Source organism: Phoca vitulina, unplaced genomic scaffold (genome assembly GCF_004348235.1).
Source record: "Phoca vitulina isolate PV1807 unplaced genomic scaffold, GSC_HSeal_1.0 scaffold9, whole genome shotgun sequence".
NCBI lineage: Eukaryota > Metazoa > Chordata > Mammalia > Carnivora > Phocidae > Phoca > Phoca vitulina.
This window is the reverse complement of record NW_022589712.1, coordinates 52,260,608-52,287,004: the sequence shown is the minus strand read 5'-3', so window position 1 is coordinate 52,287,004 and position 26,397 is coordinate 52,260,608. Positions and strand designations below refer to the sequence as shown.

General features: G+C 38.0%; 1 protein-coding gene across 1 annotated transcript in view; it reads right to left on the bottom strand.

Moving 5' to 3' along the window:
* OSTM1 (osteoclastogenesis associated transmembrane protein 1) overlaps positions 1 to 22,231 on the bottom strand; it is a 33,980-nt gene extending 11,749 nt beyond the window's left edge. The window contains exons 1-3 of the mRNA XM_032408126.1: positions 21,721 to 22,231; positions 16,555 to 16,669; positions 5,883 to 5,980 (exon numbers count right to left, since the gene is read on the bottom strand). Coding sequence (XP_032264017.1) covers positions 5,883 to 5,980; positions 16,555 to 16,669; positions 21,721 to 22,122 — 615 coding nt within the window. The 5' untranslated portion in view covers positions 22,123 to 22,231. The remainder of the gene's footprint in view (positions 1 to 5,882; positions 5,981 to 16,554; positions 16,670 to 21,720) is intronic.
* Between the last annotated feature and the right edge of the window lie 4,166 nt (positions 22,232 to 26,397).

Below are 26,397 nucleotides of genomic sequence, written 5' to 3'. Positions count from 1 at the left end.
CACCACTATCAATTGAGCTGGCTCTATTCCCCTCTCAAACACACACACACACACACACACACACACCCCCTACCTATAAAACACTGGATATCCCCAGGACTCCGTCTTTGGGGCTTCTTTATTATCATTATACCTTTACTCACTCACATTCGGTCTTATGGCTTTAAATATCATCTGTACCTGATCTGATGATTCTCAAATCTCTCTCTCCAGCTCACACTTCTCCCCTGAGCTCCAGTTTCATTTATAACACTATCTGACATTTCAATTTAGATACTTAATAGCTATTTTATATTAACTTGTTCAAAACAGAATTCTTAATCCCCAATCCCTTACAACCAGTCTTTCCTGTGGCCCCATCATCCTCTCAGCTACTCAGAGCCAAAAGCCTAGGATAACCCTGGTTCTTCTTCCTTTTCTGACCAGCCTCCACCACTCTCAGGAATTACCCAATCTATCAGCAAGTCCTCTTAGATATACTTCCAAAATATAGCCTGAACTGATCTGTGTTTCTCCAACACTGCAGTCAGTACCCCAGCCCACACCATCTCTCTCCTTTGACAGCCTCTTAATTAGGTTCCTTCTTTCCATTCTTGCCTAGGTTCAACTGAGTTTCTCCACAGGGCAGCCAGAATGCTATTTTAACATGCAACTCATATCATGTCACATTCCTGATTTAAATGGCTTCCCCTTGTGCTTAAAATTCAATCCATATTTCTTCCTTTGTTCTGCACAGCTCTACATGATTTGGCCTCTGCCTATCTCCCCATATCTCATTCACATGTGCTCACTGTGCTCTAGCCAAACAGGCCTTCTTCCTATTCCTTGCACATACCAAGCTTATTCTCTTCCCCACAGCCTTTATCCTTGCTTCTAAGGAAAACATTCTTCCCGTGGCTGACTATCTCAAACTTTAGATCATCTCAAAATTCACCTGCTCGGAGGTACTCCCTGCCCACCCTATCTAAAGTAGTACACTACACTCCTTTTCCAGGACTCATGACTCTTAATTACTTCATTTCTTTGTTATTAATCTTACCCCTACTAGGATATAGTTCATAAGAACAGAAATCTTACCTGTCTTGTTTACTGCTCTATCCTCAGCGCCCAGAACACTGCCTCCGTGCACATAATCAGCACCCAACAAACATTTGTTGAAGTGAGTGCATAGTGCCTGCTTAAGGGAACTTCTGAAAGCCAAGCTACAGAAACCAAACTCTATATGGAGAAAGAGGGAGATTGCTTCCAGCTCTCCCAACCTGGTGCAATCATCCTATTACATTGACCACATAAGCACATAAGAAAGTAAGATGAGGGGCGCCTGGGTGGCTCAGTCAGTTAAGCATCTGCCTTCAGCTCAGGTCATGATCTCAGGGTCCTGGGATGGAGCCCCGTATTGGGCTCCCTGCTCGGTGGGGAGTCTGCTTCTCCCTCTCCCTCTGCCTCTCTCCCCACTCATGCTCTCTCTTGCTCTTTCTCAAATAAAATCCTTAAAAATAAATAAATTAATTAATAAAGATGAGGCTAACGACGGACATAAAAAGAAAAAATAAACAAGAAAAAAAAACAAGTAAAATGATTCAAAGGGAAAATAGATTAATAGACAGCAGAGTAAATGTCCTAATGAAAAAGAATTCATTCAGCAAATAGGAGAGAACTTTTATTTTTTTTTAAGATTTTATTTATTTAGTTGACAGAGAGAGAGAGAGCACAAGCAGGGGGAGCAGCAGAGGGAGAGGGAGAAGCACACTCTCCGCTGAGCAGGGAGCCCCATGCGGGGCTCGATCCCAGGACGCTGGGACCATGACCTGAGCCGAAGGCAGACGCTTAACCTACGGAGCCACCCAGGCACCCCAGGAGAGAACTTTTAAAAATTAATTACAGCCCAAGGTATGAAATAAATGTCCATGAGCCCATATTGATATAAATAAATAAATGTGGAAGAAGTGGCAAATCTTCCTTACAGAAAGATTTCTAAATAATTTAAGTAAATGCTCACCCCTCCAGGACTTAAAGCTTAATTTCCCCACCCCCATTCCTGTTACTTAGTAACTTGGTTCCAAAGAATAGAATATGCAAAGAGGAAGAAAAAGGTAACTTTCCATTAAAGAGACCTGGCAAGCACTACCCTCTCCAGGTGATCAGGATAACACCATCAGGGATAAACCATGTTGATAGCGTGTATCTCTGACAGGATGTGATGAGAAAGGTACTTCACTTCTCTAGTGTTCTTCCCCAAAACCCACAGTCCGAGTGTAACCATGAGAGAAACATTAGACAAACCCAAATTGAGGGACATTCTATAAAATATTTGACTAGTATTCCTCAAAATTATCAGTCATGAGAAACAGGGAAAGACTGAAAAATGGTCACAGACCACAGGAGGCTAAGTGTGGTATAACGGGAAACAGATATTTGGTCTTTGTCCCTGGTTCCTGGCACATAGCTCCTAAAGCCTTTGGAATATCCAGAGTAAAAAGAGTGCCTCTGTATGCTAATGAGATGGCTGGTGGCTGGGTGTCCCTATACAGCTTCAGAATGAAGACTGGTCACAAGAAAGACCAAAGCATGATTAGGGGGTTGGAACTTTCAGCCCCACCTCTGACCTCTAAGGAGGGAAGAGGAGCTGGAGATGGAGTTAATCACCAGTTAACCAATCATGCCTATATAATGAAACCTTCAGGGGAGCCTGGGTAGCTCAGCTGGTTAAGCGTCGGACCCTTGGTCTCGGCTCAGGTCATGATCTCAGGGTACTGGGATCAAGCCCCACGTCAGGCTCCACCCTCAGTGCAGAGTCGGCTTGAGATTCTCTCTCCCTCTCCCTCTGCCCCTTCTGCTTGTGCTCTCTAAAATAAATAAATCTTTTAAAAAAATAAACATTTTTAATAATTATTACATCACAGAGATATCTCAGTAAATTCCAAAATGTAGACAGGCTACATTTACTGGTCACAATTTCAATAAAACTTGAGATGTACTAATAAAAATAAACAAAAGAAATGATGTCACTCCTATTAAAAAATAATCTTCCAAAGAACTCTTAAGTCAAAGAACAAATCAAAATTAAAATTGGAAATTTAGAAATAAACTCAATGTAATCCTTTTTTATCAGAATCTATTATTGGAAAGGCCAAAGTGATAAACTTTACAATCTGAAAATTATTTTATTGTTGAACGAGAAAACCTGGAAATAAATTAACCTTCAATTGAAAGAACTAGAAAAAAAGACAAAATTAATCAAAAGATTATAGGAGGAATTAATAAATGCAAAAGCATAAACAAACACATTAAGAAAAAAAAAACCCAGAAACTAATAAATAAATAAATAAATAAAACCAAACACAAGTTTTTGGAAAGATCAATAAAAATGAAAGTACATTTAACAAGCCTAAAGAAAACTCAAGGGAAGAAAGAACTCAAAAAAAATAGCATTTAGAATAAGAAAGGGAATGTAGCTACATATATGATAGAAATTTTAAGGTGTGACCAGTTACTTGTTATCCTGGAATGGATTCTTAAATAGAAAAAGGACATTAGTGGAAAAAGTGGTAAAATCAGAATAAAGTCTGGCATTTAGTTAACAGTTACCAATGTTGATTTCTTAGTTTTGACAAATATACCATGGTAACATAGGCTAACATCTGGGGAAACTAGGTCAGCGATATACAGCAATTCTGCATTACCTATACAACTTTTCTGTAAATCTAAAATTATTCCAAAATAAAACATTTTAAAAGAAAGTAACCAGTGAAAATCTGTAGTGGGGGAAGAAAAGATGTCATTCACAATGGCACCAAAAGCGATACAATACCTTGGAATAAACGTCGGAAATGTATAAAACCTATACAAAATTTAAATAAATCGGTAAGACTGTGCTAGAGGACATTAAAAAAATAGAGAATAATGGTGGTTACTGGGGGCTAGAGGAGGAGGACATGGGAAATCATTGCTTAATGGATACAGAGCTTGAGTCTGAAAATTTTCTGGAGATGAATGGTGGTGATAGTTGTACAACAATGCGAATGTACTTAATGCCACTGAACTGTACACTTAAAATGGTAACATGGTAAAATTTCATATTCTATTTTACCACAATAAAAAGAGAATATACCATATTCCTAGATAGGAAAGCTCAGTATCATAAACATGTCAATTATTTCCAAATGATGAATCTAAAATGTAATGCAATTGTAATAAAATCTTAAAATGATTGAATTTTTTTTTTTACTTGCTTCTACAATTCATTTCATCAGGAAAAAAGGGTTGGAGCTATGCCTCTCATCTTACAGCAAAATAAATAGAGAAAAGATGTTTAAATGCAGAAAATGAGATCATAAAATTACTAAAAGAAATCACAGGAGAAATTTTAAAAATAATTGCAAAGTGGGAAAAACCTTCTAATGTGACACCAAGTCTGCAAGCTATTAAAATGTTTTTGATAAATCTGATAATATAAAAATTAACATTTTCCTCATAACAAAAAGAAAAGCACAATAAAAAAAATAAACAACTAGGAAAAAATATTTGCAACTAACATCCCAGGAAAAATGTTAATTTCCCTAAAACATTCATCAGAACACTTACACCAAAGAGTAACTGGTCAAATAGACTTGTATACAAAAATTACCATTTGGAGTTTTACAACATACATTAGTCCACTAAAATTCTAAAGTCCTGTAGTAAAGCATTTCCCAACCTTATCAGAACACTAAACCTTTTCTTATGGGCCATGTATTTACACCTTGCAGAACATTTCTTGGGAATTGCTTATCTAATAATTCTTATTATTCTCAGGGAAATTCATAATTCTGTGTCATCACATTGATTAAAGACGAAATCATATATTCTTATACTAAACATGTTTACATCTATTTGTGGGGATTACTTACTTGTTAAGCAGGTTTTAAATCTAGGATTTTATCAGAGTTCCAATCTCACCCCTCACCACACCACCAGAAAAGTTCTAATACCAACATTCAAGGGTCAGAGGTGGAGAGAACAAAAACCAAAAAGAATAGGTTCTTTTTTTTTTTTTTCCTAAGATTTTATTTTTTAAGTAATCTCTACATCCCACATGGGGCTTGAATTCACATCCCCGAGATTAAGAGTCACATGCTCTACAGACCCAGTCAGACACCCCAAGGGTAGGTTTCTTAAAGGCTACCTTTTACACTGTAATTCAGTTACCTTACTAAACAGTGCCTTTTAAAGTAGGTAAAATAGGGGCGCCTGGGTGGCTCAGTCGTTAAGCGTCTGCCTTCGACTCAGGTCATGATCCCAGGGTCCTGGGATCAAGCCCCGCATCGGGCTCCCCACTCTGCGGGAAGCCTGCTTCTCCCTCTCCCACTCCCCCTGCTTGTGTTCCTGCTCTCGCTGTCTCTCTCTCTGTCAAATAAATAAATAAAGTCTTTAAAAAAATAATAGTAATAATAAAGTAGGTAAAATATAGTTAAACAAATATTGAGGCAAAGAATAAGCTGCCTGTAGACAGAATCATATACTGCATACATAATACCTTATTGCATGAGCAAAGTCAAGATAAATTACGGTCAGATAGAACAACATTGTGTTTTAAGTAAACAATCATACACCCAAATTACTGTGTTCATCCTCAATATCTCATTGGATCCTCACTATGAAATACTTGAAGGTAGGCAGGATAGATTTTACTGTTCCCACCTTACAAATAAGACAACTAAAGTTTTGATGATTTTCCTAAAGGCTGGTAATATTAAGAACTTAGCAGAAATCCAGGTCTACTTACTCTCCTACATTGTGTGTACAGATAAATAGCAACAATTAATGCTAAAAAAATTTGTTGAATTATCTATTATGCTTTTGTACAAGGCAGCATTTTAATTTCAAGTATCATAAAAAAATACCTGGAGGTTATGCTCAAAGCAGGTCAAGGTTTGATTAAACAGATTGAGGAAGTATTGTGTGCTATTTGATAATTCTTCACTTTTGTTCGTTAAACAATCTGTCAAAAAAACAGAAACGTATGTTAATATATCTCCAGCAACAATTATAAACTGTCATTTATCTCTCAAGCAATCATCTTCTGTTTCAAACTATAGTATTTCTTTATTCAAACAAGCATTATGTGTTCCACATAAGAGAATTTTCCAAATACATGAAGCTTACCCCTTCTAGTTCCTAAAAGATATTTTTTTTACATCATAACCATTTTCACAAAAACCTTAAAATACTCACTCTCCTCTCTTTATGAAAATACACCAAATAAAATTTAAATTGATTTTTGATATGCTGCGAAGTCTTAATCATGAACTTCAGCTACCAAATGCTGACTTAATAAGGATACTCTTAGTGCTGTTTATGCATCAGACTGTTTATCTTACATTAATTTAACCTAAATTCATATGCTTTTTGATCCTTTTTTGTATCAAATTTAGTAGTTCTGTGTCTCTTCCACCTTCACTTCTACTGCACCTAACAGGGTCAGCTTTTTCAATTTGCTCTTTCAAATCTATTGAGTTGTGGGACCAAGAAACAAGCTGGTAAGAATTTTGCCTAAAATACTGATAGAGGGGCTTTAAGTAAAGTCTGGAAATAAAAAGAATTATTTTACATGTTTTTTAAAATCTAAAATAAATGATACTCCCCTGCAACTTGATACTCTTGCTTAACATTAGCTCAAGTTCATTCTTCTTGCTTTCTACGCATCTAGGATATAGGTGCAAGTGCCTGGCTTCATATCCTGAAACTTGGGGTCAGCCATTTCAATCTCACTCTTTCACAGTCCTTGCCCTCCTTACATTCCACATACTCAAAAACATCTCTAATCCTGGACATCCTCCAGTTACTTTCTCTATTCCCAATTGTTTGTGGCACATTATTATAGAAAATTCTAAGGTTATAATTAAGGGTCTCAATTCCAATGTTAATCTCAGGGCCACAAAACAATCCTTGTAGACACCCTACCAATTATTCCACAAGGAACATTCCAAATATTTTCTATTCTCTAGTACCTACTCCACCCTACTATTGTCCTTAATTTCAACTGACGGCTATATATTATACCCACTCAGGGACATCTAATATGATCTCTCTCAACTGGGAGTGGAGACAGGATAAGAAGCTATTGCAATTATTAAGGAGAAAGGTAGCAATGCAAACAGAAAGAATTCAATGGATAAGAGATAGATCAAATAGGTAGTGAAAGGTACTAGAATATAGCCCCCTCAAAATATGCCTCTTTGGCATATAGACTATTATCTTTTAAAAAGATTTATTTATTTATTTGAGAGAGAGCGTGGGGGTGGGAGGTGGGGGGGGCAGAAGGAGGGAGGGAGAGAGAGAGAGAGAGTCTCAAGTAGACTCCATGCTGGACTCAGGGCCAATCTCACAACCCTGAGATCATGACCTGAGGCAAAATCAAGAGTTGGCTGCTTAACCGACTGAGCCACCTAGGTACCCCTGGCATATTAGCCACTGAGAACCAGCAGAAGCAGGAAAAAAGCTCTAAAAACAGGGAACACATTATGTTTTGTAAGTAAAATTTACATTTATAAAGGAAATTTCCATTTCTAAAGATGTCTCCTTCCAGGTGAAAGGAAGAGGATGACTCTAACAATTCGAACCAATGGAAAGGCTCTAACTTAAATCTGCATAACCAACCTGCCTAAACAACCCTGGTTTACCATACTTTTCCCGGTTACCTTCTCAAAACTTGCCTCCTCCATCCAGAAGTCCCAAACCCCTTTTCTTTTGATTAGCCTAAGATGATGTATAAGTCCAAATTCTAACCATCCCTTTGGATTACTCCCATATGTAACTCCCATCACTGGGTACTCTAATATATCCATGCACATCGCACATGTTAATAAAATTCTGTTTTTCCTCTTCTTAATGTTTTTGGCCAGTCTAATTTACAGAGTTCCAGCCAGAGAACTTAAATGGGTAGAGGAAAGGTTTTTCCCCTCCCCTACAGGAGACACTAGGCTATGACACACTGTGAGATATGCACGTGCTCTCTCATAATATTAAGAGGTAGGCACGATCATTATCCCCATTCGCTAAATAAGGAACAGAGGCTTAGAGCAATTAAGGAAGTTGCCTGTGGCCACAAAACTGGTAAGTGAAAACCTGAAATTCCTATTCAGTCTGATTACTGAGCCTGCATTTTCAAACACTGTGAAATAAATAAAATATTCACATCTATATTCTTTTTCTTAAGATTTTAAGTAATCCCTACATTCAACGTGGGGCTCAAACTCACCACCCCGAGATCAAGAGTTGCATGCTCTTCGGGCTGAGCCAGCCAGGTGCCTCTCACATCTATATTCTAAACCATTAAAGTTCACTCCTGGGAATCAACAAATACATGCCACCACTCCTCCTTCCACTACCTGTAGCTATCTTACATCACACAGGGATTCAGGGGATTCAGGCAGTCACTACCAACTGATCGGTATTGGCAACTGACATGAACCTTAAACCTGGTGAGCAGGAGGGCAGCAACTAGCACATTAAAACTCCTTTGTGATAATTAGAAAAAGACATCTTCTCTGGGTAGATTAATCACAAAAAGGCACTCCTGCCTCCAGAAGCTGAGCTGGAATTTCAGCCCCATTCACCCCTTTATGCCCTAGTGCAGGGCTTGATATATACCTGGTATGCATGGGGCCCTGCTGATGAACCTATTCCTAGAGTCTTTCCCTCTCTGAACTCCCATACCCTGCATTCTCCACATCTTTATCTTCTCAAGGATGTAAGTCCCATTTAGAGAAATAAAGTAATATAATGAAGATCATACATCAAGTTAGTAAGGCACTGAAATACAAAATATACTTTCAGACTTTCCATTAAGTAGTCTCTTCATTATACCACTTTTTCTTTACTATTTGAAAACGTTACTCCATCTGTCAGCTTTCAAAAAGTTCACACACTAAATTTTTTTTAAAAAAAATAACATAAACCCCTCTTAATCCTGGTTTAATGTCACCACAAAGTAGAACTGAATCCTTTCACACATGAAGCAGTATATAATATATAAAAACAAATACAACTACAAATATGCACAGTATTAGTATACTGGCCTAAAAGATTAATCAGGTTTTCTATTTTTGTAGTTGACATTTTGCAGGGAGTAGTGGGAATACAATTTCATCCATAGCAATTGCACATCTATGTTAATGAGCCATGTCATGGCAACTGACACACAGTATAGGGATAGCTGGGTGTGTGTGGGTCCCTGGACTGCCTACAGCAGCAGTATAAAGCACATGAATGTGAGAGAACAGTGGCAATTTCTTCTCTACAGTATGTAACTGAAATAATTTCTTTATAAAGAAGTAATTTATAGGATAATTATGGAAAATAAAAACAAATAAAAAAATAATTTATAAAGGAAGCTTCCTCTGAACAAAAGAACTTAATCTCTTCTATTTTACTGACAACCATTCCTTTTCATTTAAAATAATTTGAAAATTAAACTAAACGCTAATATAGACTGGTCATCCTGTTAAGTACCACATTAATGCAGTACCATCAAATTTTTTCAATGATCATTAGAGAGTGGTATTATAAAGCACAAAGGAGTTCATTTATACAATATGATTTAAAATGTCTTCATTATTAAAGAGCCCTGACTTTCTGATTTAAAATAAAGGAAGTCCACTAAAATTCCTCTTTTATGCTTTTGTAGGAATTGGGAGCATAATGTTATAAGCAGTGAGAAGCTATATATTTTAGAAATTAGTAAGTTAAGGAATATTAGTAATAATAAAGCTTCCTATAAGCACTAAGTGAAGTGGTTATTATGAATTTTCCACATCTCAGATAATCAATGCAGCCTCATCAAGGACAGATTAGCATAGCTTCTTTCTCAGTGAGGGCTCAAGCCTCAAGCATCAGCTCAAGAAGCATTCTTAAAGGTGTGGAGGATTCAAGTTGATATCATGACAGAAATTATTAGCATCTTTAGATAAAGTATTTGGCATCCATTAGGAGTTTGTATCAAGATCTCTGCTGTTTTACAAAATTAGTTTTATAGAAAACAACAATCACCAATTTCTGAAAAATAGGGCAAGCTTCAGAAAATATAGTATAAACTGTGAGAACTTTGTACCTGAAGAACATAATTAAGTTTAATGAGTACAAAAACAAAGACTTTTTTAAATTATAAGATACAAATAAGTGAGTCTAATGCTTAGTAAATTACCACATAGATAAAATGAGAAAGAGGGGTTCTGCTTAACTGAACTTTTGGTTAACCATGAAGTTTTATTATTGACTTTTTTTTTTAAGTTTTCATTTATTTGGAGAGAGAGAGTGAGTGAGAGAGAGTGTGAGAGAGAGAGAGAGAGAGAGAGAGCACCAGCAGAGGGAAGGGCAGAGGGAGAAGCAGACTCCCTGCCAAGGGGAGAGTCCAATGTGGGCTCGATCCCCAGACTCCAGAATCAGGACCTGAGCTGGTTTAACCGACTGAGCCACTCAGGTGTTCCTTAATAGTGACTTTTAAAGAATTAAGACACAGTAAGTGAAGGGTGATAGAATACGTCTTTCCTAAAATATGCCTCTTTGCCTTAAGGATTATTTTGAGCTAAAGTCACTTGAAAAATAGCAAACACAGATAGCTTTCTGTGAATCGCCCTTATCTACCTAAAGACAGATGTTCCAAAAGAAACTCAATCATCATAAATCCCTTCCCTGGGAGTTTCATCAACTAGGTAAGATTAACTCTTTTTTTTTTTTTTTAAGATTTTATTTATTTTTTTGACACAGAGAGAGAGACAGCTAGAAAGGGAACACAAGCAGGGGGAGTGGGAAAGGGAGAAGCAGGCTCCCAGCTGAGCAGGGAGCCCAATGTGGGGCTCGATGTGGGCCTCGATCCCAGGACCCTGGGATCATGACCTGAGCCGAAGGCAGATACTTAACGACTGAGCCACCCAGGCGCCCCAGTAAGATTGACTCTTATCACAGGAAAGGAGACCAATGGAACAGAATCCAGAGTCCAGGAATAAACCCCAGCATATACAGTCAACTATGAGCTGAATTCATAGAAAGAGAAGAATGGTGATTGCCAGGGGCTGGAGGAAATGGGGAGATGTTGGTCAAAGGATACAAACCTCCAGTTTTAAGATAAGTCCTAGGAATCTAATGTACAACATGGTAATTATAGTTAGCAATACTTACTGTCTTATATACTTATATATTTGAAAGTTGCTAAGAGAGTAAATCTTAAACATTCTCACCACAAAAAAGAAATGGTAATTATGTGACACATTACACCTCACACCATGGTGATAATAATTTTACAAAATAGATCAAATCAATACACTGTACACCTTAAACTTATGTCTATTATAGTAAGAGAAAAAAGAGAACCAAAACATTTTACCATAAAACAATCCATGGTCTCATCAAAGCTTGTGAGCCTGCTAATTATTCAACTGTCAGATGCAAAGGATAACTTAGAAGCATGTCAATAATAAGGCTATCCCTGTGTCAACAATACACTTTTGATAATAGCTTTAAAATTCTGTGCAGGAGAAATATTGATATATTTCCTTTACTACTTAGAAGTCTCCACAAGAACTAGTTTCCATGTTATTTGTAATGTGAATTGGAAAAGCTGAGCTGTTAACGTTTCTTTTAAGCCTCCATCAATCTCCAGAACCTTCTTTCCTGCGAAGACTAATATCATTCAAAGACATAGGAATTCTAAAGATAAAAGAGATGGGAGTGGTACATGGATGACACTCTCTTTTTTATTGGGTTTCTAGCCTTCCTTTCATCAACTAATAACTGCAGAGACAAGGTGTCAACCCACAGCTAGATCAAGTAGAAAGGAAAGGTGGTTTTTGGCAGTGCATTCATTTTAATAATATTCTTTTAAACAATATTTTAGCTTTTATATTTTTACATTTTTAATAATCTTTTTTAAGATTTTATTTATTTATTTATTTTAGAGAAAGAGAGAGAGAGAGAGAGAGAGAGGGAGGGAAGGGGCAGATGGGGACAGAGAGGGACAAGAAGACTCCACACTGAGTATGCAGCACAACACTGGTCTCAATCTTACAACCCTGAGACCATGACCTGAGCCAATACCAAGAGTCGGGCGTTCAACCAACTGAACCACCCAGGTGCCCCTTTAATAATCTTTTTAAATTTTTTTTTGTATTTTCATATTTTAAGTAATAGTCTTTTTTAAAAAATAGCCTCTTAAATTCACTTAAAAAGATTTTTACCAATATAATTACAGTTCTGCATTTGCTAGCAGAGAGGATGAAAAAAATAGTCATTTTATATCAAAAGATACATTCTTACAAAATGCATCACATATTGGTTTAACTCTCTATTAAAAACAATTTTTTAAGGGGCACCTGGGTGGCTCAATTGTTAAGCATCTGCCTTCAGCTCAGGTCATGATCCCAGGATCCTGGGATCGAGCCCCGCATCTGGCTTCCCCACTTAGCAGGAAGCCTGTTCTCCCTCTCCCACTCCCCCTGCTTGTGTTCCCTCTCTCGCTGTGTCTCTCTCTGTCAAAATAAATAAATAAAATCTTAAAAGAAAAAAAAAACAATTTTTTAAACATATCAGTAGTTTTTGTTCATACTTTGCCATTTTTTCCCTTCCCATTTTATCTTTTAGGTGCTAGAATGAATGGATTCCATATTATTCACCATTAAAGATCCTTATTGCTGGCCTCACCCATCAGGGTGTATTTGCAAATTTAATAACTAGATCATCACAAAAAGGTAATGGAGACAAATGGGTTAGTGGCTTGAGTTTAATAATTTCATAAAAAATTCTGAGAAAACTGTTTTTCTTTGTATTTAAATAAAAAGGCAAATAATCCAGAAAATTTTTTGAAAATCTGTATTGTGATTTTCATGTATATACTGTAGAGGAAAAATAATTTTCCCTCTATCTTTCTAAGTTCTCAGCTGGGGCTCCTATAACAAAAAACAGGTAATAGGAGAAAGACAAACAATAGTTTAACTTGTATCTCTCATATATACATGGCAGACACACAGGAAAAATGAGTACCTCAAAGAGATGGCTAAGAATTCAGGCTTAAATACCACCTTCAGCTAAAAACAAAGAAAGAAGAGTATGAGGGAGGCTGGTTATGAAGAAGTGACCAGGAGAAGCATTGTAAATGAATGTAAGGTTTGTTATGTAAATGTATGTCCCTGCTTTTTCTATTTTTAAGATTCACCTGTGATTTAGAGTCATCCGTTTCTTGGTACAGAGAAGGAAATACTCTTACAAATGGGAGATTTCCTTTATAAATACAAATTTCCCTTATAAAATGGTTACTTCTACTCTGTGTTTAGAGCTTCTCCTGTGCCTGCTGTTTATCAAAATAATCAGCTCAAAATTATCCTCATACCAGAGAGGCATATTTTGGGGTGGCATATTCTGGTCTCCTACAGTCAATTTTAGAGTAGTATTTACTAGTTTCCTACAGTACAAAATTACAACATCCAAGCAAACTTCTGACCAGGCACAATTCCTTTAAAATTATAACATGACTGTTGTCTTCCATTTATTAAAAGAGTAAACATCCCTGTATTCTTCTACATATTTCTAAAGGTCAATGATTTAAAAAAACAATGAATGAATAGGTAGGAAATAGATTTTCTTTTTAAGTGCACAAGTAAGTGGAACCCTTTATTATCATTCATTAAGAAAATAAAAGAGTGGGGGCGCCTGGGTGGCTCCGTTGGTTAAGCATCCAGCTCTTGGTTTCTGCTCAGGTTGTAATCTCATGGTCCTGAGATCAAGCCCCGAGTCTGGCTCTGTACTCAGCACAGAGAGAATTAAGATTCTCTCTCCCTCTCTCTTTGCCCCTCCCCACCTCAAATAAATAAATAAATCTTAAAAAAAAAAAAAAAGAGAGAGAGATTGAGAGTAAAGACCCCATGAAATTAGTGTATAATAGATCTGGTTGCTAGAGATGCAATTTCATGAGAACCTGATGCCAGATCACTGCTGAGCATTTACATTTTCCTAGAAAATGTGCAACTCTATTAAAAATTTTTTTTCACATTATCTAGTTTTAATTTTATGTAGTATTAATTGTTCTTTGGAAAAAGAGAATATTTTACATTTATATTTTTAGTAAAAGATTAAGCTTTCCATAATATCAAGCATGTATATAGCATAAATACACCCTGCTTCTTTCACCTGACCACGTCAGGTGACCAAATTAATTTTAATTAGGAAGTAAGTATTTCATTTGTTCTTCAAAAGAAGTTCAATCAAGGAATATTTTCAAGATAGGACGGCTCACAGAAAAGCAAAGTTATCCTAAGAATTTATTCTAAAGAGTTTTATAACTACCATATTAAGTAAATATGCAGCAAAATGTTTTCTTTCTTTTTTTTAACTAACTGAAAAGAAAGCTACTTTGAATTAGTGAAGTCTTTGTCACAAAACATCTTTTAAAGAAAAGATGCTTTGGGGCGCCTGGGTGGCTCAGTCGTTAAGCGTCTGCCTTCAGCTCGGGTCACGGTCCTGGGGTCCTGGGATCAAGCCCCGCGTCGGGCTCCCTGCTCAGCGGGGAGTCTGCTTCTCCCTCTCCCTCTGCTGCTCCCCCTGCTTGTGCTCTCTTTCTACCACTCTCTCTGTGTCAAATAAATAAATAAAATCTTTAATTAAAAAAAAGATGCTTTACCTCTCAAGTATAAAAAATTAACTCACACCAGTCAAAAGAAGTGAACCCCAATATATATCCCATTTATTCTAATTAATTTTAAATTAATTATAATTAATATATTTTTCCTATATCAATGGATTTAAGGGCTTAAGAATACTTAAAAATAGCTCTCCTATATAGGGTAAGCAAACTGTTCAATCATATTTATACTAGAAACTTCTACACCAGAAAAGTAAAGCTTTTGCTCTTAAAAAAAAAAAAAAAAAAGTAACTGTCAGCCAAGCCTCTGTTCAAATTACCAGACAATCTGAATAGAGACAAAATTAAAAGAGTCAATATTCAATATACCATGATGTACTACAAAGAAAAGAAACTTAGCAGAAACTTAGCATTTAGTTTTTCTCATATGAACTAAACAAAAAGACAAATCCTTAGAAAAGTTAAACTCATTAATGACTGACAGGTACACAGATTTTTTAATCCTGCGGATTTCTCCTGCCCATGCCCTACTTTATGTTTTCTTTGCTTCTTGCCTAAACTATTTTGTAATAACTTCCTCACTGGTCTCTCTCTTCCTCTTCCAATGGGATTCCATAAAAAGAAAAAATAAAGGGTCCTTGTGGTAAAAAAAGAGAAAAAAAAAGCTATAGATGGTGACTGTAGCTACTATGGTGAGCACTGAGTAATGTATAGAATTGTCGAATCACTAAGTTGCACCCCTGAAACTAATATAACACTGTAGGTCAACTATACTTCAATAATTTTTTAATGAAATACATAAAAAAATAAAAAGCTTGGAAAGTGCTAGGTTAAATGTTAAAAAAGATTTTTTTAACCTGTAGTACTTCTTACTGCCTTTAATAGTCCATGTGTATAGTAAATGTCCAAAATACTAAAATATACAACCATTTCTTAATAAAATGCTTATGATAAACTACTGTATCAGTCAAGGTCCTATTTTCCTTTTCCAATTTTACCTCCCACTGTGCTTCCAGACCCTGGAACACCTACTACTCTTTTACACCTCTGTGTCTCTGTCCACGATGCCTAGTTCTCTGCAGTGTCCTTCCTCCCATCTCTACTTACTGAAATCACGCCTAGCCATAAAGGTATAGGACCAAAAGCTATCTCCACCAGGAAGTCATTTCAAATTCTCCCCAACTTATTTTCTACTTCCCCCAACAATTCTATAACTTTATTAAAGCATTTATTTGTCTGCCTTAGATTATCCTATAAACATAACTTTCTCCCTCACTAAATTATAAGGCACGGAAAGTTAAGAACTGCCTAGTACACAGCTGGTATTCAAAACACAAACTGAAATAGTTTTAATTTTTCCAAAGAGTGCCTGAAAATAGATCTCATTGTGTTATACAAATACAAATACATATAAACTTGCGAAACTGGTAGAACAGATGTTACCATCTCCCATTACCACCATTTGACAGATTATAAACATAATTATTATTATATTAAACAGTTAACATTTCTTCAACATTATGTGCCAGCTACTCAGCTAAGTTCTTTACACAATTTTTTTCATTTAATCCTAAAAACAATTTTATAAGATAGGTTCCATTATTATCCCCAATTCATCCCCAAATCAGATGAGGAAACTGAAGGTCCAAGAGGTGAAGTTACAAGCCCAAGGTCTGACTGCAAGTGAGTCAGGGTTAGGAAGTGCCAGAGCTCAGAATCAAGGCCAGATCTGTCTGACTGCAAAATTCATCCTGTCAACTGCTACACTTTCTGCCTTTCAATATTTGCCCAAGTAATTCCCACTAATAAACCACGATGCTAATCGTAGTTCTTTAAATTTAGTAATAAAAAGTATTATCTAGCTTCAAAGATCTTAAAATTCACTAAAATCTGACATCTATACTATTGAACCACAACTGCAACATGAAAATGAAAGAATTACTTACTTGCACAATTTGCCTTCTGCCATGTGGAATTAAAAAACTCAGACAGAATCACAACTATCTGCATTCTATCTGCCATTAAGAGACTTTTGGCACAACTATGACTCTCTGATGTATTCTGTAACAAAAAGATAGAAAAATACAATCTGAGTATTTTTAGACTTCCCAAACAAAAGCTTTAGGAAAAAAAAAACCCTTATAAAAATAACTAAAATATTTATTAAAAGCATTTTTTAACATTTTGATTGATATAATCAAATAATAATGTCATTAATAACAACTGTAATAAAACAAAAGCAGCTAAATATTTATTGATACCAGGTTCATTGGCAAGGGAAGAAAATCTTTGCTTCTTAAATAAATACTTGCTTCTATAGAACAATCTCAACCACTTAGGCCCAAACTGCATGCATCATATTTCTTACTTTTTATACATAGGAAAAAATTCTGGAAAGCTTTCATCAAAATGTAGCACTGGTTATCTCTGAATAACAGAAATATGGTGATTTTCATTTTCATTTTTGCCTCTTTTACACTGTCTAAATTTTTCTACAATGAACATATACTATTTACATAATTTCTTTAATCTGGTGAGTAAATGATTACAAAATATTTAAGTTTCATCTTCTGGGAAATTTTTAGTTCAAAACCTTATAAATCACAAAAAAATGGGACACACAAATTTGTACCCAAATAGTTTATACCCACATAGAATATGCTGTCCACAGATCATTTTAATAATGAAACGCACACTATGCAAAAAAGTAAATCCAAGTTCCTAAATTATTTGATCCTTATCGATTTCTTTTCCCTTTTGACCCAAGCAAGGAATTAAGTCGTGCTGACCCTTCATTCTTTCAAAGTTATTTAACTCCTACTACTTACTTACCAGGCACTCTAAGAATCTTGGAGTTTTGAGGATACAGAAAGTATAATGCCATAAACACTGGAACTTCAAGAACCTCCCCAGAGGTTAACTACCAAGTCTTGTCAACTCTACCTCCTACATATCTCTGAAATCTATCCATTTCCCTCCATCACAATGGTCCCCATGTAGCCTAGCCACCATTTCTTACAACACTGCAAAGTCTCTTAATTCATCTCCCACACGTATTCTTCCCCTACCCTCCCCATCCCCTGTTCCCTCCACTTTCTCTCACGTAACCAGAATGATTGTTTAAAGTACAAATCTGATCACATCATTCTACAGAATTAAACCTGTCAATAACATCTCACTGCTTCAACATGAAAGTCTAAAACCCTTAACATACCTAATAAGGCCCACATGACCGGGTACCTGCCTACTTCTTCAGGCTCAGATCACTAGTCTACTCTTGGCTCATAGTACTTTGAGTTCTTTCTAGTGCTCAAACACACCAGACTCAGAGTCTTCACACCTGCTACTTTTTACATGTATACCTTCTCAGCTCTGCCCCACACCCTCTCAGATTTTAAATATCAGCTTTAACCACTGACCACTCAACCTACCACCAGCCCTAGTCAAGATCAGCTCCCTCATATGCTTTGGTAGCATCTGGGGTTTTTTATTGTGCAACACTTATCACACCTGAATTAAATAATTACTTGTATTATTATATGCTTAATATCTGTTTTCCCTACCAGACAACAAGCTCTGCTTATTCACAGCTATATCCCTAGTAACTACTACTAGCCTGCACATACTAGGTACTCAATAATTTTCTTGAATGAATGCATAAGAAGCATTATTTTCTGATCACTAATGAAAGACAGATTATTATGTTATTCTATGTTCTGAGTTTCTCCCTATATTCCTAAGACTTTATTTATCAGTCTATAGTTAATAAGTATGTTGAACAGTTCCAGGTACACACCTCTAATCACTAGCACCTACATAAATATATATACATATCTTTGTATATCTATACCTATTTATACAAATTTTAAACAAACCAAGTAGAATGAGATAGAGCTAAGCAATTCAGAGTTTGGGAGTCAAAGCATCCTGGCAACTTCTCTGAGGATGCTGAACAGCTCAATGAAACCACTATCGGTTTATACTAAAAGAAGAAAGTATGACTCTAAGGAAGAGGAATCAGTCAGTTGTACCATTCAAGTTTCACAAATCACTGTATTCTTTACCTTCAGGTAATAAAACTATATGTGGTCCTTGTCTCAGTAATTCCAAGAGGAAGTGACAAGAAAATACAATTCTCATCAGACAATTCTGTTAAATTAAATGAATTAGCTTGCTGTACCAGAGAAATAGCTTGCAAATTTCTACCTTTGATTCTTTTTCTCCTTGTTACACTTCCCTCCTGTCTCAATCAATCCATGGACAATGGATTCACCCTGAAGAGATGATAAAGGATATCTTATTCAAAATTCAGCTTATATGTTTTCTTTGATTAACCCCACCTTGCTCTGTCCCCTTCTTTAATTCAGCATCTCCCTTAACCCTTTTGCTGTAAATTGCTATTGTACAAAATATAACATTCACATTGATGATTTTTTCCTTTTTTCTTTTTCTCTTTCTCAAAATAGGTTTATTTCCCCAACTATGCTGATAGTTTGAACATTGGGCCTTATCCTCCTTTTCCCTCTGTATCGTTTTACCAGCCCAATATTTAAGAATAGCATGTGCTTGCTGATTAAACTGACTTAAAGGAAAGATTGAGCCTATGTGAGTCAAATACATTACTCCCTAGAAATAACCCCCCCGACACACACACAAAGAACAACTGATTCCTTCAAGTTCACTTCTAAGAAACTCAGAACACTTTTTTCCCATAAGTTCATTATTACACATGATGATTCAATTCCCAAACCAATCCAAGAAAGCCTATTAAATCCATGAAGTACCTCAGAACCATAGAAATCATGCTTTTGAGCAACAAAGCACACCCACCTCTACTGAGGAAAGGAAAGGAAAGAGATCAAGGTCTAGGATGAATTGGAGAGGAAATCCAGATTGAGTAAAGGGTTTTTCTGCCCTTTTTTTTTTTTTAAACTCTTTACTCTCTTCCTTTCACACAAAGATGAAGTGAGCCTGGTGCCCAGGTCACTGGTAGAATCTGACGGGCACAAATAAGAGGAAGGAAGTTTCTGCCCCACCCCCACCCCCCACCAAGCCTCTCTTGGGCAATGAGGAATTCATGTGGAAATTCAAGCACAGATTGGGTGATGACCATAATACTGTACCACTAGAGTTTGGGGTTATTTTTTAACCGCTTCTTAATTCCACAGTATCTATACAAATGAGGAAAGCATACGCTCCCTCAAAAGATCCAAACTTTGCATCATGATTCATTATCTTGGCCATAAAACAACTCACCTAATTGCTCAAAATAGAATATGATGTCATATCATACCTTGCTATAGTGACAGGGACAAGTCTTGGGTACTTTATTTTTAAATCATAGAAAGACAGATGGATAGGGATATACATCTGCCTTGCTATACCTAATAGAAGTATGCCTGAAAAATATTGCAGGTAAGCTAAATTTATTTAAACCATGTTAAAATCAAATGCAAATGGAGACCAGACTTAAACATTCCCTGATCAGACAAAACCAGTTTAGTCATACAAACAAAAGCTTAATTTAGCTTACTTTGCAAGACAAGTGAGGCTAACATGACCTGCGCCCCTTCTTGCTTATCTCTTTGAAAATCATAAACCAGACTTATACTGTTCCCCAAAATTGATATGAGGTAATTACTAACCAATTCTCTTTAAGAAAATTCCTATGAAAAGTAAAAAGAAAATTCCTATATTGAAACCAAATCTGTGAAGAATTAGTGCAGTCACTCTTGCATACTATGTACATTGCTTTATAACAATGCATCTCTGAGCCTCATTCCATGTTTTGGTTTGAGTGCTCCCAGTTTGCAAACTGTCTTTTTGGTGTGTGCACAATGAACTTTTACTAATTGCTACTTCAGTGATTCATTGGTTTTACTTGTTTTTTCCAAACTTGAAAACTAGCTCTTTACCGAAAGATTGCCCACATAATTTATTTAATGCAAATAAATTTCCTATTTATGTAAAAAAAAAATAGATTTGTTAAGTAATATCAGGTTGACTTAAAGCAGGATGCAACTCTATATAAGTTCGTATTTTGTCAGATCAACTATGATTTATGAAATAATTCCAATCACATTTTCGTGAGACTACTTGTCCTCTCAATACAAGAGGAACTTTCCCTCTCCACAATCCCAATGTCATTCTTCATGTTTTTCCTTTACAAGGCATATCCAGCCCACACCTCATGACTCCTACCAGCCCTGACACTCTTATCCTTTACTGCTCTAGACCCTATAAGTTTCTTATTAGCAGGAACATGTATTCTCTTTCTCTTTTTTATTAAACCCCTCACAGGACCTACCACATGACCAGAAAAGTGCTAAGAGTACCAAAAATGGAGGGCAGATATACCACTTCCTAAAATTTTAGCTCCCATTTACTGAGAACTACTACTACGTGCTAGTTTTCTAAGGGCTCCTTTTATCTTATCGATAAGAAAACAGGCATAGAGATGTAAGTAACTTGCCCAGAATATGCCAGCTAATAGGAACTGGACTCCTGCCAGACCAGCCACAGACTATCTTAATCACTAAGATAAGCTCTCACATGTTATCTCTTTTAATCTTTGTAACAGTCACATCAGGCAGCTGTTTTTCTCCATTTTGCAGAGGAGTAAACTAAGACTATAAGATAATTAATCCAAGCCCAAGCTGCTATAAAGTGGTGGATCTGATATTATCTGGCTACAAAGCTCAAGCTTCCTAAGCACTACCACACTATTGTTTCCCCCCTCTACTTGGAGTTTCAGGAAAGGGTCCTTCCTGGGAACACCAGGTACAGATGGGAAGAAGCTGTGTCACAGTGGGGTGAAGACAGTAAAGAGGGAAAGGAAAGATAGGGTTAAGGGCACAGGACCCCCAAGAAAAACAGCCATACCTATCTGCAAACATGTATCAAGAAGATGCCCAACAGCAGCCATGGAGGCAAAACTCCAAACTCCAAGACCTATAAAGCCACCCACTCTTCTGATGCCCCAAACTGCACAGTCCCAGTCCAATCCCTTTTCCTTACAAACAGGGAAACTGAGGCCCCCAGAGTAAACCATCATTACATCCTCCTTTCCCAACCCTCCACGCTGGAGGTCCCGGGTGTGCTCCTCTACCCACCCCCACTGCTCGACTGATGTTGTCCATCTTGTTGGCGACCTGTTGGAAGAGGGGGTAGCAGGTCTGACAGAGGCGCACCGGCCGGGCGCTGCGCACTAGACACCCGGTCAGCTCTGCGCTGCTGTTGGCGAAGTCCAGTAACAGCTCCCGACACTCGGGATCCAGATTCGGCAGGTCCGGGGGTAGTGACAGCGGCCCCAGTCTTCCGCCCTGCAGCAGGGTCAGGGACAAGTCCTCCACCTCCAGCAACTGCTGCTCCGACAGGAGGTCGTGAAGGACCCTGTGGGGGCTGCTGACCAAGGCGAGAGCGCCCAGAGCCAGCCCCGACCACAGCAGCGGCACCAGCAGCAGCCGCGGCAGAAGCAACGACCTCCGCCATGCGACTGTCGCGTCCGGACCCATTGCGGGGTTCACAAACCCCAAGGCACTCACTGCCGCCTCTCCAACCCCAGCCGGTGCCGGTGACCGCCGCCGCTTCCGGCTTCCTCGGCGCAGGCCGCGAGCGGGGTCACGAGGCGCGCGCGTCATGGCCCCGCCTTCGGCGCGCGGCGCCCCGCCCCATTGGCTGCCGAGAGCTTCTCGCGGCCCTCGGGCCGGCGCGCGTGCGGAAGCGCGCACACACAGGCGGGTTCGCGCTCCCAGCTGGCTACAAGCACCTGACTGAAAGGATGCGAGACCGAGAGCGGCGTCAGGCTGTGGACCATCGAGCGGAGGCTCGCCCACCCTGTAACTACAGGCGTCCACCACGTCGGACAATTGAATCTCGGGGATCTGGGCCCTCGGTCGCCCACCGCTTTGGGAGTTCCCAGCGTTCCAGAAGTCTGAGGAGTTACTTCCCACCACAGAAAGCCGGACGGCCTCCGCCGTGGGAATTACGAGTGAGTTCCTTGAGAAAGCCTGCTGGCAGGTGCCTTTGCAGGTTTTTGCTTGGTGGCTTCTTAGCATAATTTCCTCCTTCATCCTATTTGGAAAGAGTAATAACATCTGTTGATTATTTTGGGTGGTGGAGCCTAGTGGCTTCCCAGCTTTTTTTTCTTTTAACTTGAAACTGTCAACGTCAGCGTTGTCCAATAGTCCTTGTACGATAATGGAAGAATTCTAGATCTGCATTTTCTAATACGGTAGCCACTAGCCACTTGTGGCTGTTGAGCGGTGGTAACGTAGCTACTGCGACCGAGGAACTTAATTTTTAATTGTACTTAATTTAACTGCAGATAGCCCCATCGGGCTCGTGGTGCTGTGTTGGACAGCACAGGTTCCCTCACTGTGTAGCCTGGTCCTCGGGTGCCTAATACCCAGGTTTGCTTGGGACTGAAGGGGTTCTCGAGGTGCAGCACAAACCTGCATCCCGTGCAAACCCCTGGAACGTCCTGGGCAAACCGCGTAACTGCAGACTCCCAATTTCTGACATGCCCGAGGCAATGGCAGGGGACACTCTCTAACAAGTGCCGGATGCCATTGCTGGGCTGTAGGATGTAAGCTAATGACCTGGAAAACGGTTTTCTAACAGGTATCTGACGAACAAGTTTGGTAGAAAAAATATTTCCCGGCTGTTTTGTGGGTTCCTGCTTTCATTTTTGCCTTGTAAATTGCAGAGCTACTGTACTAACTCCCATTCAGCTTATGGTACTAATTTATGTTTCTGAGGGTTCTTAAAGTTACTTGTTACCCAATCTGTTTGGTCATTGTTTTGTATTCCTAAATTTGCTTGGGATGGCTAAATTTTGTTTCATTTTCTTTACCAGGAAACTGAACTAGTAGGAAACTTGACTTATATAACAAATGTATTTCCAGAGAAGAAAAAATAAGTTGTCTTAATTTTTCTCAATAATGTCTTAATGTTATCCTGTAACTTTTAGGTCTTCCTATGCATTAGAATTACCATTCTTAAGAGTTATTTCAGGCATCATCATGAGTAGATAGTTCAAACTCTATGAAAAGTAATGTGGCACAGTCAATAACATTACAAATGCCCATACTCTGACCCAGCAAGTCCACTTCTAGGAATTTACTTTAAGCATATACTAACCTTGTATAGACATGATTATTAATTGCAGTATTGTTTGTAAGAATAAAAGAATGGGTGAAAAGAGAATGTTAAAGAAATCATGGGCCCTTTCCCCTCTCCCTTCTCTTCGAGAACACTGGAGGATGGGGGGAAAGCATGATGCAGAGTATTGGATCGTGGGTGGGTAAAAAGAGTTTCTATGCAGGGGAGGGGGCAACACTGAGTGGGAGTTTGCTTACATTCAGAAGGATTGATCAAATAAGAAACTATATTAAGGATAATGGGAGTCCAGTTTCTTCCTGTCAGAGAAAGGAGTTACAAATATGAAAACAGAAAAGTCGGGGTGCCTGGGTGGCTCAGTTAAGCGTCTGACTCTTGATTTCGGCTCAGGTCATGATCTCAAGGTTATGAGATTGAGCCCCACCTCAGGCTCCTCGCTGGGCATGGAACCTGCTTAAGATTCTCTCTCTCTCTCTTTCCACCCCCTCTCTGCACCCCCCCAAAAAAAGAAAAAAATGGAGAAAAGTAGAATGAACTCTGTAGTGTTGGTTTAGAATTAGCAATATCAGTGACTGGAATACGTATAAATATAGAAATAAATATAGATGTAAATGTATATGTATGTATCTTTATATATTTATGCATGCATGCACTTTGTGTGTTTGTGTTTTCCTTGGCTTTGTCCACTGAGAAGGCCTAGTAGCAGAGGCACCCCATTAATAATAATGAGTATATATAGGGCCCAGATGGTGGCTTCTAGATATTATTCTCCACTAAAGGGAACCAAGAATCCTTGAGAAGTAACTGATTCCACCACTAGGGCAGGAAAAGCACAAGTTTAGCCTGGATCATCTTCTTGTACCAGAAAGTAAGAAAGTACTCAAAGAATTAATGGGGACAGGGGCACCTGGGTGGCTCAGTCGTTAAGCGTCTGCCTTCGGCTCAGGTCATGATCCCAGAGTCCTGGGATCGAGCCCCACATTGGGCTCCCTCCTCAGCGGGAAGCCTGCTTCTCTCTCTCCCACTCCCCCTGCTTGTGTTCCCTCTCTTGCTGTCTCTCTCTGTCAAATAAATAAATAAGTAAAATCTTAAAAAAAAAAAAAAGAAAGAATTAATGGGGACATGTCAACAACATACAGAAGCCAGCTTGAATAGGCTCCCACTGGCCAAATCTGAGACAATCTGAGCATCAAAATAATGTTGGTTAACATGTCATAATCCATTGACTAAAACAGGAAATCACGAGCCTATGTTGATATATTGGAATAAATGAATAAATTGAATGTTTCATGAGAAATAAGATATTTACATATTTTCAAAGTCACCCCCCCAAAATACTTACTAATTACAAATGGAAAAAATGAGTACATTTACAGTAGAGAAATCTAACATTGATCAAATGGTCAATATGAATATCATCACAATGGGATAAATAGAAATTGTATGCCACCTGATAAAACGCAGTTAGAAGATCACAGCATCACTTCCGTTCTATTCCTGCCAAAGATGCATAACATGATGCTAATATGAGAAAGCATCAAAGGAAATTAAGGTTCATTCTAAAAAATAGTTAGCCTGGGGTGCCTAGGTCAGTCCATTGAGCATCTGCCTTCAGCTCTGGTCATGGTCCCGGGGTCCTGAGATCAAGCCCTGCAGTGGTCTCTCTGCTCAGCGGGAGCCTGCTTCTCCCTCTCCCTGCCGCTCCCCCTGCTTGTACTCTACCAAATAAGTAAATGCAATTAAAAAAAAAAAAAAAACTTTAAAAAATAGCTAGCCTATAACCTTCAAAAGTGTTATAGCTATAAGAGTCAGGGAAAGATTAAGGAACTGCATCTGACATGAAGGACATTATTGGGATAACTAGTGAAATTTGAATAGGGTCTGAGAATTAGATGGTAGTAATGTATAATGTTAATTTCCTGATTTTATAATTATATTGTGGTCAATGTAAGTGAATATTTTTATTTGTAGAAAATATATAGAAAAGCATTCAAGGGTAATAGGATATCAAGTTAACAACTTACTTTCACATGGTTCTGTAAAAAGATTATTTGTACTATGCTTACAACTTTTTTATAAGCTTGAAATTTTTTCAAACTCTAAAAAAATATATTGTAAAAACAATTAAGGTACAGCAATGCAGTAGAATTCTATGCATTTGAAATCTTATGTACTGATGTGGAACAATTGCCAAAATAAATGAAAAAAAGTATCAGAAGAAAAGAATTTTTGGGGCGCTTGGGTGGCTCAGTTGGTTAAGCGGCTGCCTTCGGCTCAGGTCATGATCCCAGGGTCCTGGGATGGAGCCCCACATCGGGCTCCCTGCTCAGCGGGAAGTCTGCTTCTCCCTCTTCCTCTGCCTCTCCCCCTGCTTGTGAACTCTTTCTCTCTTTCTCTCTGTCAAATAAATAAATAAAATCTTTAAAAAAAAAAAAAGAAAAGAATTTTTAATGCTCATGCATGCATGTGCACAGACTGTCTCCAGAAGGTTACACAAAAACTGGTCACTTTGGTAAAAGAGGAATTGAGGTGAGCAGTGTGGGAACAGGGCTAGGAGAGAGACTGTTCATTGTAAACTTCAGTACTTACAAATTTTGTTCCATAGGAGTGTACTTCTTACTAAAATAAATTAATAAAAATTAAAAGAGTTCAATTTGTCAGCCATCAGT